The 15869-nt window shown below is 37.0% G+C and overlaps 1 protein-coding gene across 4 annotated transcripts in view; it reads right to left on the bottom strand.

Moving 5' to 3' along the window:
• KDM5A (lysine demethylase 5A) overlaps positions 1-15869 on the bottom strand; it is a 114040-nt gene that overhangs the window by 11351 nt on the left and 86820 nt on the right. For all 4 annotated transcript variants that reach the window (XM_072654079.1, XM_072654077.1, XM_072654078.1 and 1 more), the window contains exons 23-27: positions 13360-13911; positions 11982-12125; positions 6780-6939; positions 4828-5048; positions 3340-3750 (exon numbers count right to left, since the gene is read on the bottom strand). In XM_072654079.1, coding sequence (XP_072510180.1) covers positions 3340-3750; positions 4828-5048; positions 6780-6939; positions 11982-12125; positions 13360-13911 — 1488 coding nt within the window. The remainder of the gene's footprint in view (positions 1-3339; positions 3751-4827; positions 5049-6779; positions 6940-11981; positions 12126-13359; positions 13912-15869) is intronic.

The raw sequence follows: 15869 nt of genomic DNA on the forward strand, positions 1-15869 counted from the left end.
AAAATAATGAACAAATATATCTAGAAACGAATAAAAATTTCAATAGTAAGTATCAAAAGCTTCTTCCGATGCTAAGGAAGCGTCATACACATTGATCTAGTTTTAATCTCTTAAGGTTCATCACATATTTCAAATTCTCATCATTACCTAATGAAAATGTCATTAAATAATTGCTCCACCTAAACCCTGTAAGTGAGATATTGGAATGATCTCATCACAAGTACCTGACATCTTTATTAGCACTGAATTTGAAATGTCCTAAAATTAATAGTCACTTAAAGCCATAAGTAATAAATGATCCCAAATCAGTTGTTAAAATTTTCAATCAAAAAGTCTCACTTTCTCTATATATTTTTGAAATCTTTATTATCATCACTTGTTTTGTTCATTTAGAGCTCCTAATAAAAGGAAACAGGAGCTCTCACTACTAGGATAACACATTCTAAGCTTGCTGGCAGCAAGAAAAGACAACTATGTACAAAACCATCCGCAGCCGTATCATCTGTGATAACAAATCCTGGAAACAAAACATGTGCCCAGCAATAGCCATAGTTGAGCAAATTCTAACATATGAGTGTAATGAAATACTACGGTGCCATATGGAATGACGAATGTGAAGAAACTGCTTAAAATAAAAAAACAAAAACATGGATATACCTTTGACCCAGCAATATCACTGCTAGGTCTGTTTCCCAAGGTGATCGGGGGGAAAAAAAGAACTTATATGTTCTAAAATATTTATAGCAGTTCTGTTTGTAGGTGGCAAAGAACTGGAAACTGATGCCTATCAATTGGGGAATGAATGAACAAGTCATGGTATATGACTGCGATGAAATCCTGCTGCACTGTAAGAAATGATAAACTGGTTGATTATAAAAAAACATGGGAAGGCTTGTACGAAATGCTCCATAGAGTAATGGCAATGTTGTTCAAAGAACAATTGTGAACCACCAAGAAATTCTGAGAACTATAAATACTCAAATCAACTCTAAAGATCTACGAAGGAAGATGCTATCCATTTCCAGAAAAAAAGAACTGATAAAGAGAAGCAAGCACAGTTATGGTTTTACATATAAATATAAATCTGTGTTCAATGTGGCCTTCTCGAGTGTGGGGTGGGGAGGGAGGAAGGGAGACAGTTTGGAATTTAAAATGTGACAAAAAGATAAATTAAATTAAACAAAAACAAAATTTAAAAAAGCATGGAAAGACATGTATAAAGCTATGTAAAGTAAAGAAAACAACTAAAAACAACATACAAAGCAACTACCACAGTGTAAATAATGCCAACATGCAGATGTAACAAACTGATCAACTACAATAACTAATCTTGGCACTTCTACTGGCCAAATTCAAGGACAAATTCTTCCTTTCTATTAATCAATAATTAACCTTTTTTTCTCAGAGAGTGTACTTTGTAAATAGGTTTACTTGAGCTACTGGGGGCCAAAATGTCAAGAAATTTATAAACATACATAAAGTAAGAGTTGGGGTCATGCCAGAGACTGAAAAAGTATGATGAAGGTGGAGTCAAGATTTCCTGTTATAAGTTTGACTCTAAAACCAATGCAGATTAGTGATGACATACATAGTCTCTGGCTTTGATAAAGTCTGTAAACCTCCCCTAGGTTCCAGGGTTTACAGGATTTAAGCGAGGGGTTGAAAAAGATAACATTTCATTTAGACTCACTAGGTTAAACAGTACACATTAAGCTTGGAATCTGGTAGAAGGCACAACCAAGTGAACAATTTTAGTCTCACTCCCATCCCACCTCAGTGTCAGCCCACTAAGAAGCACAATTTTCTAAAGCAGTTAGCTCAATGTTATCATGGTTCACTGATAAAAGATTTGTTTCTACGTTCACATAACACGTCACAGCAAGACAGGACAAGCACAGAATCACACAATAAGAGTTGGGTGGGATCTCAGAGGTTAACTAGCTCAACTCATATCTCAAAAGAAAGCCCCTCTATAGCATCTGTAACAAATGATCATCATCATGCTTTCACTTAACAAAAATTGGGGGAACCTACTACCCCCAAGGCAGTTCATTCCACTTTTCAACAACTCTATTAACAAGCAAGGCTTGATGTATATATATGATGCAGATTGCTAGAATCATTTTGGAAAGCTATCCGACAAAGCACTAAAACTGTTTTATTTTCTTAAATGTATAAATTAATCATAACTTTTGATTCAGTAATCCCATTGTTATACATATACCCTAAGAGTATTATTAAAAAGGAAAATAGCTAAGCCAGCTATTCAGAGATATTTATAGTAGTATCATTTATACCTTCAAAATACCAGAAAACAACCTACAGTATGATAACTGGAATGAGCACTGGATTTGAGCTCCAAGAACCTGAGGCTGAATCTTGGTCCTGCTACTTTCTACCTAAGTAACCTTGGGAAAGTTAGCTTACCTTTCTGAGATCCAGAATTAAGTGGTTGCATTCAGTGATCTCTAAGGTCCCTTACAGCTCTAAATTCTATGATCCTACAGTCCTAAATGTATAACTTGGGAGTGACTAAACAAATTATGCTAAATTAATATAATGAAATAACACACTGCAATTTGAAAACAACAGCCAAGGGGTCAACATGGTATAGTGGAAAGAATGCTGGCTCTAGACTCATAAGACCGTGGTTCAAATCCCACCTCTGATCTTTTGTGACTGGGGGCAAGTCACATTAACCTCTCTGTGTTTCCTCATCTGTAAAACGAGGGAGTTGGATTAGATGGCTCCAGCTCTAGATTTATAATTATGAGAAATATAAAAGCATATGACATAAAGAACATAGGAACAAAATTTCAGCACACACATTTATGACAACTATAAAGACAGAAAAATAGACATAAATATGGGGTGAACAGAGAGACAATACAGAAGGGAACAAAGGGAGGAACTATTAGGTTTGTTATAGATACCTTTATGCTAAAGACTTTTTAAAAATTCTGAATGTTAAAAGTAAATTTAATTGGCTTTGTAATTAAAGCTACATTCAAGATGAATTATAAAACTTGTTGAATGCTAACAGCTGTTGCATTGCTTCTCCTTGCAACTGCCCTTACTATGTTCATCCAGTGTATCTGCTTTATTTTAATGAGTGAAAGATTGTTCTACTAGATGTTATCCCAGTAGCCTAGGTGCCTCACAATTTACCAGGGTTTATAAAAAAGTGCAGAAAGCAAATTATTTCAAAGGTCAATTTGGGCTGCACCAAGAACAGACTGTCATGTTACATCTATGCTCTCAAAAGCTCTTAGCCTTTGGAAGTCAAAATCCTTCTTTCTCTCTTACATCTGGTTGAGGTAGGGATGAGCTAGGATTTACCTTGTCCTTACAAGGCCTCTGGCAATTCTGTGCCGCACAAACTGCATTCTCATCATCTGACTCCTCTGCTCCTGACCAATCATACTTTGAGGGGATATCTAGCACCTTCTTCTCCCTCTTCTTCTCAGTATTTTCTTTTACAAGTTCAACCTTGGCTGCAGCAGCCTTCTCCCTCTTTTTCTTCCTTTCCTCTTCCTTTGCCAATTTCTTGGCCAATTTGTTCAGCTCCTTTGACTTGTCTACGCTCATCTTCAACTTCTTCTTTTTTGGTTTGTCCAGTTTCTTCAGTTCCTTGGACCTCTGTTTCCCTTCTCCAAAGAGCTGTTCAACTTTTTCCAGCTTCCGCTTTCGCTTCTTCTCAGAAGAGTCCTTTCCTTTTATTCTCAATGGTTTCTCTTCCATACTGTCATCCTTTAGGGAGATAAAATTAGAAATTTTGTGAAAATCGGTAGATTTAAAATATTTCCACAATGTGGAACAATAAAAAAACCGCAATTGGGAATCATGAATAAAAATTAACAAGAACTAAACAACAAAACACTACTCTTTTCAAGTTTTTAGGTTTTCAAAAGAAATTAAAAATTAAAAAAAAAGATGAGTCCAAGTGGATTAACAAGTAAATTCCAAAAAACTTGAAGAAATAACTCCAAATCACATAGACGTTTTCTCCAAACACAGCAAAATGAGCAGGCTACCTAATTCCCTCTATGAGACAGACGTGATATTGACTCCTAAACTGTCCAAAGGCATGCCTGAAAAAGAAACTCCAGACCAATATAATTAACGAATAAAAAACAGGCATGGAAGAAAGAGAGAAAAACATAAGGTAAGATGAATAGTCATTTCAGAAGGTACATGAAGGGAGTTTGGGATATTAAAGCAATACTTACAGAGTGAAGCTTTGAAAAGCTAATGAAAGGAACTTGAAAACTGGATTGTACCTAATATAAGGGCTATGTAAACCCAGTATCTAAACTACATATATACAAAAGGTACAGTATAGTTTCCAAAGAACAGCAGTAGTGACAATAATAAAAGTTTCTCTCTTCTTTCTCCCTCTTCCCATTCCCTTCAGTCTTGCCTCCCCTTCCTACATACGCTACTCCTTTATTTCACTACTCCCTCTGCTTATGTTTTATGCCTTCTGACAGCTACCCTTAACAAGGCTTGGTAATGGAGTATAGTAAGTGTCAGACTGGAGTCAGAAGACAGATTCATATTCCCCTTCTGACACTTAATAGCCACAGGCAAGTCACTTAAGCCTCAGTTTCTTCAATGGCAAAATGAAGATTTGTAATACCTGTAGTACCTACACTGCATAAGGAAGCTGTGAGATTTAAAGGAGATAATTTAAATGTATGTAAAGTACTCTGCAAACTTTCAAGTATCATCTGAATGTTAGTTATTATGCCTCTAGCTCCAGGGGCAATACTCAGTATTAATGGGAGTGTTAATATCTTGTTCTGAAAGTAAGTTTTAAATCTATACCTCCATGACATGCAGGAACCTGTCCTCAGAGGGGGGATGTGTGGCCTGCAAGATCCGCCAGATGTGTTGAGTCTCATCCAGAGATACCTCTAGAAGATCACCAACCATCATAAGTTCCTCTAACTGGGCTTTGGCACCAGCTGATAACTCCAACACTGGAGACTCCAAACTTCGGGGCACCAAAGGACTCTTTCTGGGTTGTTTCCTTGGAGTACTAGAGCCTTTGCAAGCAGAGACAATAAGTTAAAAAGAAAGAAAACCATGAGAAACTATAATATTTACAGCAAAGAAATTTTTTGCAGTAGAAGTCTTAATCCTGGTAACTGCATTAGATACTACAAATATACCATTATGGATTAATGTAAAAATAAAATATGACATACATAAAATGACCCTTGCCCCAATACCCTGTATCCAAAGTTCCTTCTATACAAATATGATCATAAAAGATTCTCAGGATTCTGAAACTATTTATTTTTCCACAAAAAAATACAGAAATCTCGTAATACATCTTTGCTCTCACCATACTGGAATATAGTTATGCTTCAAAACAAAGAACTCATCCTCTGAATGAAAGGATAAAAATGTGTATAACCTACTCTACTCTATTAGATTTCACTACAGGGATATAAAGCTCACTTATATCTTACTGGGGTGTGTCCTAAAGTTCAGAATGCTATAATTCCAAGTCAGGAAAAATACAGTAAACCATTTTCATAAAAGACATTAAAGACTAGGAAGGAAATTATTATTGGGTACTACTTTTTATAATCTGAAATTTATACTGCTAATATTCTTGTAACAACAGATAAATAGATTCTGAACCTTCAAAAGAACCTAAGAAATTCTTTCAAATAGTTATCACTGTGTTCCTACAACTTTCTTTACACAAACTGAGGAAAAGAGAGGAGCCATACATAGCACATACACAAAAACAACCACCAGTCCCATACCTAATTTATAAACTACCTTATGATCAACAATTATTTAGCCCACAAGATGCAAGACCTGGTATACTGTGTCATTTCCTTCAACTATACTATCGCACAGTCCCATGTGATGAAATTTAACAAGTTGAAATGTAAAGCTCTAAACTTAGGTTTAAAAAAATCCATAAGAACAGCAGCTTATGAGGCAGCTAGGTGGTACAGTAAATTGAGCACCAGCCCTGGAGTCAGGAGGAACTGAGTTCAAATCTGGACTCAGACACATGACACTAGCTGTGTGACCTTGGGCAAATCACTTAAGCCCAACAGCCTTGCTTTCCCTCCTTCAAAAAAAAAAAAAAGAATAGTAGCTTATAGACATAAAGGTTTTAATTGACTCAAAGCTCAATAAGTCAACATTACCAGCTCACTGATGTGGTTGTTTAAAAAATAAAAACAAACTATATTTGCAAGGCAGAATTATTCATATCAAGGCAGATCATAGTCTCACTGAATTCTACACTGGTCAGAAAATGTCCAGAATACTATGCTGAGTTCTGGATGGCATATTTTAAAGAAGAGAATTAACAAACTGGAGCATGTTCAAAGCAAGTAGGAGAGCCAAGAGGTCTAAAAACTGTCTTATAAGGAAATGAAGAAACTAGGAATGTTTAGACCAAAAAAAGAAGGCAGGAAGTATGAGAGTTGAACTCCATCTTTTAAAAGAAGGCAGTTAGACTTATTCTAAAAAATTCTGTAACACTATGATTATAACTGAAACTTTCAGATTAACTTTCACTAGATTTGGAAGATACATACTACTATTTCCCAACGATTCAAAGGAGCAGTTTTGACTAGAAATTACATTTAGTACATTGATCAAAAATCACATGACAATTTATACAGAAAAATTTTGATCAATTTTTATCCACACAATTGTCTTTCTCTTTTTGGCTTCAGGCTCATCTCCACCCCCCCCCCACCCCCACCCCCCCCGCCCCATATATATAAACAGAGGAGTAATACCTTGAGAACAACTCTTTGAAGCAGACGAATATGCATGTTCAGCACAGAATGATGGTGCTGTCCACATATGTGTCACCACTTCCTCAGATTTGATGGGGATCTCTTCATCACAAAAGAGATTGGGTTCCAAGCTACTAGACGACTTTACACTGGCAGTGTCCTGAAGAAGAAACCAAGAGAATGTTATCATTATACAGTAAGTGCACGTGACTCATGGCTAAATTGTTAAAGGAAGATTTCAGGGCTGTAGCTTCCTGCAGAAAATATCAATAATCTATCACTGCAAATCAAATTTACAGCTTTGTCTAATACACTAAAAATTAACATTTTTGGAGAATGAATGATAAGCTATATAGTATTAAGTAAAAAGAAAAACAGCAAAGCTTCTTCATAAATCTATAGAAAAGAGCCAATAATAAATTACAAATCAGGTATACCGATTTCTACATCTTACAGTACAATATTGTTGATACTTCTATAATAGGCAAAGAAATTGCAGAACTTAAAAAGAAATGGCTTCATTTAAAATAGGAAGTAAAATTCTAAATATAAATTCTCAGGGGGAATGGGGAATTTGCAGAGAAAAGGACTATTCTGCTATTTTCAGAGGCTTTCCAGTTGCTCTTAGTACAGATGCTACCTGTTAATATAAATCACAAAAAAATTAGCTCTAATTTAAAAAACCTTGAAGCCATCATAGGCAGTACACCAATCAAGTTATAGTCTACCATGCCATGGGAAAGGGAGAGTTCAGTTTATTTTGAATAATCTCAAACCGAACAATCCTGGAAACTCTCTAGAAGTCATTAAGTAGTTATGGAAAAGAATACTTGTGAGAAAGGTTTTAAAGGTGATTTCAAAAAAAAAATATCCCCAGGTAATGCCACTAATTAAGAACCCAGAAACAAAAGATAAAGGATTGTCCCCATATGACAACCACAAACAAGGGAGAATGCACAACTCCTATCTTATACTCCAGGGGCTTCTTATCAGCAAGTGGAATTTATTCTCTCTTATTTGACTTGGGCTTTACTCATTTCGTTCCCATTCATGTGGTGGGAGTTTCTGCTAAACTTTCAAAAAGAAAGGACAAGAACCAAAAAAGAATAACGAAAATGAAGGTGATAAAGAGTTCAACAGAAATGTCTAAGTTAAAAAAAAAATACTTGTCTGAGGGAAGACAATTTCAGTCAATCCTACATTAAGACCTTAAGATAGACAAAGGTGATTAAAAGACCAAACTGTATCAATGGGAAAGGCATGTTATAAATGCTGAGGTACTACTGGTGGGCTCTATTAAGTGGTCCATCTATTTAGGAAAGCAATTTATAGTTTGATCCAGTAATAATCCTGAGAGTGGAAGGCATTTATATAGTGGAAAGTAATTATATAGTACTTACTTTGGATCAGGCACCGTGCTAAGCACTTTACAACTTGATCCTCACAACAACCCTGCAAGGTAGGTGTTTATTATTGCATTTTATAGTTGAGGAAACTGAGACAGACAAAGGTTAAGGGTCACACAGCTAGTGTCTAAGCCTAGATTTTAACTCAGGTCTTCCTGACTCCAGGCCCATGGCTCTATCCATTGTGCCACCTGGATTTCCTATAAGCCTCTACTAGCCTTATATTCCCAAAAGATCTAAGACAGAGGAAAAGAACCCAAATGCACAAAAATATTTATAGCAATACTTTTGTTTTTTAACAAAGAAATGCAAACAAATTGGGGGTGCCCAATAATTGGAGAAAGGCTGAACACATGATGATATATGAATATAATAGAATATTATTGTGCCATGAAAGGTAATGAAAAGAACAAATTCAGAGAAACTTGGGGAAAACTATATGCACTGATGGGGAGTGATCAGAACCAGAGGAACAATTTACATAATGACTTCAACACTGAGAAGAATAACAACTTTCAAAGACTTACGAACTCAGGTCAAGAAAACAACCAATCATGACTCCAGGAGAATGATGATGAAGTACTCTCTTGACAGAGGTAATAACAGTAGGTACAGCATATAACATACAAACCAATTTGACACTCCAGACTTAACCAACACAACACAAATCTGTTTCGCCTTGATTATATTTATTTGTAACAAGGAGAGCTTATATTGGGGAAAAGAGTAATCTTGAGGTGGAATAACAGTGATGCATACCAAAAAAAAAAAGAGTATCAATGAAATACATAAAAGAATGCATGTTAGGGAGCAGAATGAAACTTAAAAGGGGACAATAAAAAGTAACTGCATTAATTTTATAGACCATCTTTTTTTCTGTCCTTTGTATATAGAAATGTTCCTCCATAGATAACTTGTCAAGATCATAACACTCAAAATATACTTTTTAAAAAGAAAGGTGTATCATGCACACACAGACTTACAGATCTTCCCTACCAACTGATTTAATACTAAGTGCAGTTTTAGTCTCAGTTGGAACCAATCCCCTGAAAGTCTATATCCTCTAACAATGTTCCGATCTCACATAAATGAGCCTCGATATTACAGATACACTTTCTATTGCTATGAACAGTCAATGGCGCCTTGAAGGATTTTGTTGTGTGCTACTTGTTATTGCCCTTCTTCCTAATCAGTCATTCTGCACATATGAGCATCTGAAACATGTTTATGATCATATGGACAGGACAGCTAGAATAAAAGACTAGCAAAATGTCTACAAAAGAAATACTTCTAAATAAGTGGACAGAAGTATCACTAAGGAATGTCAACTTTCAAGGAGAATGCTCCAGGGACAATGGACGAAGGCTGAAGAAACAAAGAAGTCAACATACAACTATATCCTTCAGGACTATACTCAAGAAACCAAATTTTGCTAAGTTACACCTTATGGTAAACAAGGAATCACTGAACTCACTCCTTCCAATCACTTCTGAGTCATCCAAAGGTGGCTGTATAGGAGCACAAGTTAAGGTCCTTTGAAGTTTTTTTTAAATACATTTTTATTGGTATCTTTTATTTTTACATCATTTGCATTTCTCACTGTACTTCCTCCCTTTTCTTTTCCTAGCGAGTCACTTGTTATACATAACACAGAATAAAAAAAAACTGGCAGAAGTAAAGCCATTGAGAAAAATCTAGCATTATCTATAGTGTTTCACATTCATAATCCTCCACTTCTTCTAAAAAGGGAGGAATGAACTTTCTCATCTATCTTCTGTGGGGTAATGCTTGGTCATCATAATTTTACAGCATTCAGTCAGTTGTACTGTTGCAGGTTTTTGCATTTACAACGTAACAGGCATCGTGTAAACTGTTTTCCTGTTCAATCAAACACAATCTGAGACTTTTCGAAACTTTCTTTCCAATAACCAGGAAGGAAACTCAGCAAAGAGGCAGCACCCCACACAAGAGATCCTATCCAAGAACCATAAAATCTCCAGGTTAGCAGGACTTCAGATTATCTAATCCAACACATCCCTAAATTAAAACTGAGTCAACGTCAATTGCTCCATAACTCATTTGAGTCAACTGAGCCAAAACTGATCCATAGCATTAAACACACAAGACCAAGTGAGATTTGCCTTTTCAGCTAACCAAACTGCTTTCAAGCAAACTTCACCACTATATAGTGTCTAGATACTCTACATCGAAGCTGGCGATAGCTGCTTAACTGCTATAGAACAATAAACAATACTAAGTATGATCCCTCTGATTCCAGTACTGAAAGGTCTTTATCAGATTTGGTCTAGATATCAGCTTTTTTTCCTGAATGCTGCTGAATTGGCATATCAGTGAATGAATGAAAAAGCTCTTATTAAGGCCTTCATATGTGCCATGCACTATATTAATCCCCTTCCAGATGTTGCTGGTTTTCCCAACATGTAGCAGAAATGGTCTTTGATTTCTAGCAAGTGATATTCTATTCCCAAAATATATACTATAGTTTGTGAAGTGCTATAGCATTAGGAGTTGCATTAACCTTTATAGAATCTGTTCATTATGTGTGTCCTTGTCAGCTAAAAGTAAGGTGGATAGATACCCTTGGCAATCCAAGAAAGCAGGAGGTAGACACCAAATCAGAAGCGGAGAGTATACTAAAAAGTCACTCTTCTCAGACATCTATATTATGAGTCAGAGTAATTACTTCAATGGCATGCTCTTATTAATACAAGTCTGAGCAAATAAATGAAATGGAATGGCCTGGGAAAAGGTCCTATCATTAGTCTTGATTTCTGTGATCATGGTGCTCAGGTTTATTTACAGTTACAATGGAAATCCAACTTTTTTGAAGGCTATTATAATCCATACAATTGAAGGTTCTTTCATGAAGAATCAGAATTCAGGTTTACCTCATGAAAATTATTTTCTAGCAGAAATATAAGGGCATATAATGGTTTTAATTTTACATCTTGAGAGTTTTACCACTGATGGAATTCACATTCTTAAGACTAAGTGATGCCCACCTGTTCTGCAATGAAAAGAGAAAGAGGGAGGAGGGAGAAGGAGGGAGGAAAGAAGGGGGGGGGAAGAGGAAGGGGAAGGAGGAGGGGGAGGGGGAGGGGGAGGAGGAGAAGAAGAATTCTAGTTCTCTGGAAGGACAGTTTCCTGATTATGTGCACCACTGTGAAAGAGGGCTCATTCTGACGCAGCAAACTATTCCTTTCAGACACAGATGCTACTGCTAGCTAAAAAGATGAACAAGAAGGCAACTTACACTAACAAGTAATGGAACACAATTCAGTATAATGCTGACATTCTAAAAGGACCTATTACCACCAATGTGGCATAAACACAAAAAATGGGTATGTTGATATCAGTATAGTCATTGAAATAATATTTATCTTCCATATATCCTTATTATGAGACTACATACTACCTATCTTGAAATAACATATATCGTGCATCACAAAAACAGAATCTGAAGAAGAGGGTCAAACAAACTAGACAAAATCTCAGTTCTAGATAAAGATACACTGACATCACAAAAGTGTTAAGGAATTAAAATTACTTGCTTTTCCCAGTCTCTAAACACCAAGTATAAGTAACTTTAAAAATTGGGATTTAAAAAATAGACAGCCTAACTTTAAACAAAACAGAGAATACAAAACATCTTTTTCATTATAATTGTGGAGTAGACTCAGCTGAGAAAATAATTTTTCACCCTTAACTATCAGTGTCTTCAGACGATTTAACATGTTCAGTTGGTATCCATGTTCAAAATGACCTATTTAATTACCTTCATATCATAGCCATATGTCTCCCGAATATCTTCATCAGAATCTGTCTCTTCATCATCATAGTCCATGGTTTGCCGAGGGGAGGATGATACACTGCTTACTACCCGATTAAAAGCAGACTGCTGGAAGCCAGGGAGATGTCCCTAAGTATAAACAATGCCAGGATGAAGAAAGAAAACTTCTGAACAGATCCATGGAAATGAACTATATTTAGGGCCAGGGGAATAACCTAGGGATAGCTTCAATAGCTAGAGATTACATTCTACCTTTGCGTCATACATGAAAGAAATCTGTATGATAAAATCTCACTTGAATGAATACTATTAAAAAGAACTCTGCACAAAGCTACTTTCAACTCTCAAAATTACATTCGAAATCCTTTAATTCTATGATATGAAATCAGTTTTAGTTTTACAGTCCAAAGTACAAATATTGTATTTAGATGGTTACAATTTTCTCCAGGAAATAATTCTGTAACAAAATCTTTCTTTGATTACTATTCATGCAGCAGTTACTACTGAAAATTACCTCCCGGTAGACATGGGAAGAGAAGGTGGGTGAACTGAATGTAAACTAAACGTTTACATTTTTGTCCTGACCTGAAATAACAATCTTGCTCTCTCTTCTCTACGATGCCTCCCTTTCTCTGAAACTCCTCCCAGTAGACATGGGAAGAGAAGGTGGGTGAAATGAATGTAAACTAAACTTTTACATTTTTGTCTTGACCTGAAATAACAATCTTGCTTTCTCTTCTCTACAATCCCTCCCTTTCTCTGAAACTCCTATCTACCAAAGTATGTCAGCACCAACTCTGCAATCTGTAGTCTAATAAAGTTGCCTGAGCACTGAGAGGGTGACTGCCTTGCCCAGTACGTATTTAGAGGTAGGTTTTGAGCCAGTCTTTTTAATGAGCCAGAACTCTATCTACTATCTCACACACCTCTCTGAGAATTTGTTTCTACACTAAGGAAGTATAGATCAATTAAAGTATTTCTATCTCATTAACTCTACAGGAATATTTGTTAAAGATTCATGTACATACTCTGTGTCCTGGGACTAATTCCGTATTTATTAATTTATCAGTTAAAATTAACAATAGGTCTTAAGTCATAGGTATAGTTGTAGCGAACACTAAAAGGGTCTCAGTGGCGTGGGTAACTGACTTATTGATTCAGTCTGGCTTGGGTGGATTCAAACCATTGATCAAGGAAAGCAGAAAGATAACTGTAATTACTTCACAGTAATTAGCAAATCACCGCTGCCTCTCTCGGCTAGATGGTAGAATAAAAACACTGCGCTCCAGACTTAGTTTACCACTGACACCAAGATGAATGCCATCATTTCAATTGGGAGAAAGAATGAATGTAGCATATTTACCTGTAAGTCAGGGTTGGCTGCCGCTTTCTGGAGCTCTGCACTGATGATCTTTTCAGTTTTCTCTCGGGCCGCCTGCTCCACCATACGCTGGCTTAACACAGAAAGTTTGGCCAGAGCGGACGACAGTTCATCTGTGGCCAGTGCCTGCCTTGCCCTGTCTTGCCAACTCATGGCACGTTCTGTCAGGCACTGGAGGGCCTCTCCTTCAGGCAGTCGCACAGGCAACTTCTGCAGGGACACTAAGAGAGATAGGATGGTCTCTAGTCGGGGCCTTCGAGAGCGCATACAGAGAGGGCACAAAAATTTTACTTCTTTGGCCTGCCAGCTGGATCCCTTTTTCTGGGAGCTTGTTTTGGGAAGGGGTACACAGCTGCTATGGAACCAGTCTTTGCAGAGCTCACACTGAAGCATAAACCCGCTTGCTGTCTTGCGGCAGATACAGAATTTCACATCTTCAATCCGATCCACCATGGTGATCTTAGCTAAGTTAGCTGCCCTGAGAGAATGCATGGCTTCAATTTCTTTCTGCTCCCGATCTTTGAATACTGCCACCTGTGCAATACAAACATTTTACTGAAAAAGGGAGTCATCAAAATATACAGAAGACACAGCAGGGTTGAGCTTGAAGTCCCAGCCTCAGAGAAGTCTGTTCAGTTCAAAATGCTTAAATTAGGGAGAGTGTCACCCATTCCTGATGACTGACATGGTATCACTGAAAAATGATTTGAGATCCTCTTGATGAGGCTCTAAAAATGCAAATCCAGTAACATCCTTCAATTTCTACAGAAAATATGACCAAACCGGATCAATTACAACTATTTTTCCAAAACTGGAATCTGTGTTTCATAAAATAATCATGGATACAGCACTATGTCTACAGTCATGAAGATCTGAGTTCAAATCCAGCCTCAAACACTTACTACCTATATGGCACTGGGCAAGTGCCTCTGTCAACCTCGGTTTCCTCAACTGTGAAATGATATTAATAATAACAACAGCACCTTTTTCACAGGGTTGTTGTAAAGATCAAATAAGACAATTTTTGTAATGTGTTTAGCAGACTGTCTAGCACATATTATTCCTTTCCCTTGAATATAATCTCAAATATATTCTCCTTCTGAATGCATTTCTAGCTTATTACTTTATTAGAAAGATTTTAGAAAAAAAAAAAGGTGGCTTCAGTGTGTGAGAATACACAAACATGGAGGAAGAAGTTGGGGAAAGCAGCCACAAGATGAATCTTATTCTTATCTGAAACGAACAAGAGGGATAAACACACGTGCACATGTGTATGTGCAAACTCAAAGACAGAGCACATTGAGGTTTGGGAGTGGGAAGTAGTTAAAAGAGAAGATAACATAAAGAAGAAATAATACCTAAGCAAAACAAACTTCCTAATCCTGAAGGGGGAAAGAAAAAAGCAAAACAAAGAATTAGAAACTAAGGAGGTGACTACAAGAAGGAAAAGTAACTGAAAAAAAAATCCTTCCTCTACTTCCCCTACTTTCTCTGCTGAGAACCTTGTCTCATACACCCCTGAGAAAACTGAGGCCACTTACCAAGAGCTTCCTCTTCTCCCATCCTCTTCATCTCATGTCATAGATGCCTTTTGTCACTATCACCTCCTTCACTGCAGTCTCACATAAGGTAGCAGTCCGTCTTGCCAGAACAAAACCCTCTACATGCACGAGTGACTCCACTCTATCCTGCTTCCCCCGCAGATTGTCCCCTTTATCATCTCTGTGTCCTGGCTACTTTCCTGCTGCCTCCTCCAAAAGCCCTCACTAGCCATCCATCTCCACGAGCTATCATTTCTTATCTTCTCCTTTTTTGTGGCAAAACTCCTTGAGAAAGCCATTGCAATCAATACCTTCACTTTCTTTTCTCTCACTCTCTTAACAATCTACAGCATTGGTTCCAATCTTAACACTCATCAGAAGCTGATCTCTCCAAATGATTTCTTAATTGCCAAACCTATTGGTCTTTTTCCAGTCCTGAGTCTTCTTGACTTTTCTGCAGCCTTGGATACTTTGGATCAGCCTATTCTCCTTGGTGCTCTCTTCTCTCTAGGTTTTTGTGATACTACTCTATCTTAGTTCCTTTGTTACCAAGTTGACTACTTTCTCAGTTTACTTTGTTGAATCTTTATCCAGGTTACACCCACTAACGGTGGATGTGCTCTGGGGCTTTGGCCCTCTGTTCTTCTCTATCTATACCATCTCACTTGATTATCCCAAAAGTTCTCAAGGATTCAATTATCATTTCTATGTTATGATTCTCAAACCTACTCATTCAGCCCTAACATCCCTGCTGCCTTCCAGTCCTGCATCTCCATTTGCTTGTTAGACACTCAAACTGGATGTCCCATAAACATCTTAAATTCAACATGTCCAAAATTGAAGTAATTTTTCTTTTCCACTAAAGCCTCCTCTCTTTCAAGGATACCCAGGTATAGTGGAGGGTCTCAGTTCCAGCTCCTAGACCAATCTGCAGCTTACACAGTTTCAGAG

Source organism: Notamacropus eugenii, chromosome 3, assembly GCF_028372415.1.
Source record: "Notamacropus eugenii isolate mMacEug1 chromosome 3, mMacEug1.pri_v2, whole genome shotgun sequence".
Lineage (NCBI taxonomy): Eukaryota > Metazoa > Chordata > Mammalia > Diprotodontia > Macropodidae > Notamacropus > Notamacropus eugenii.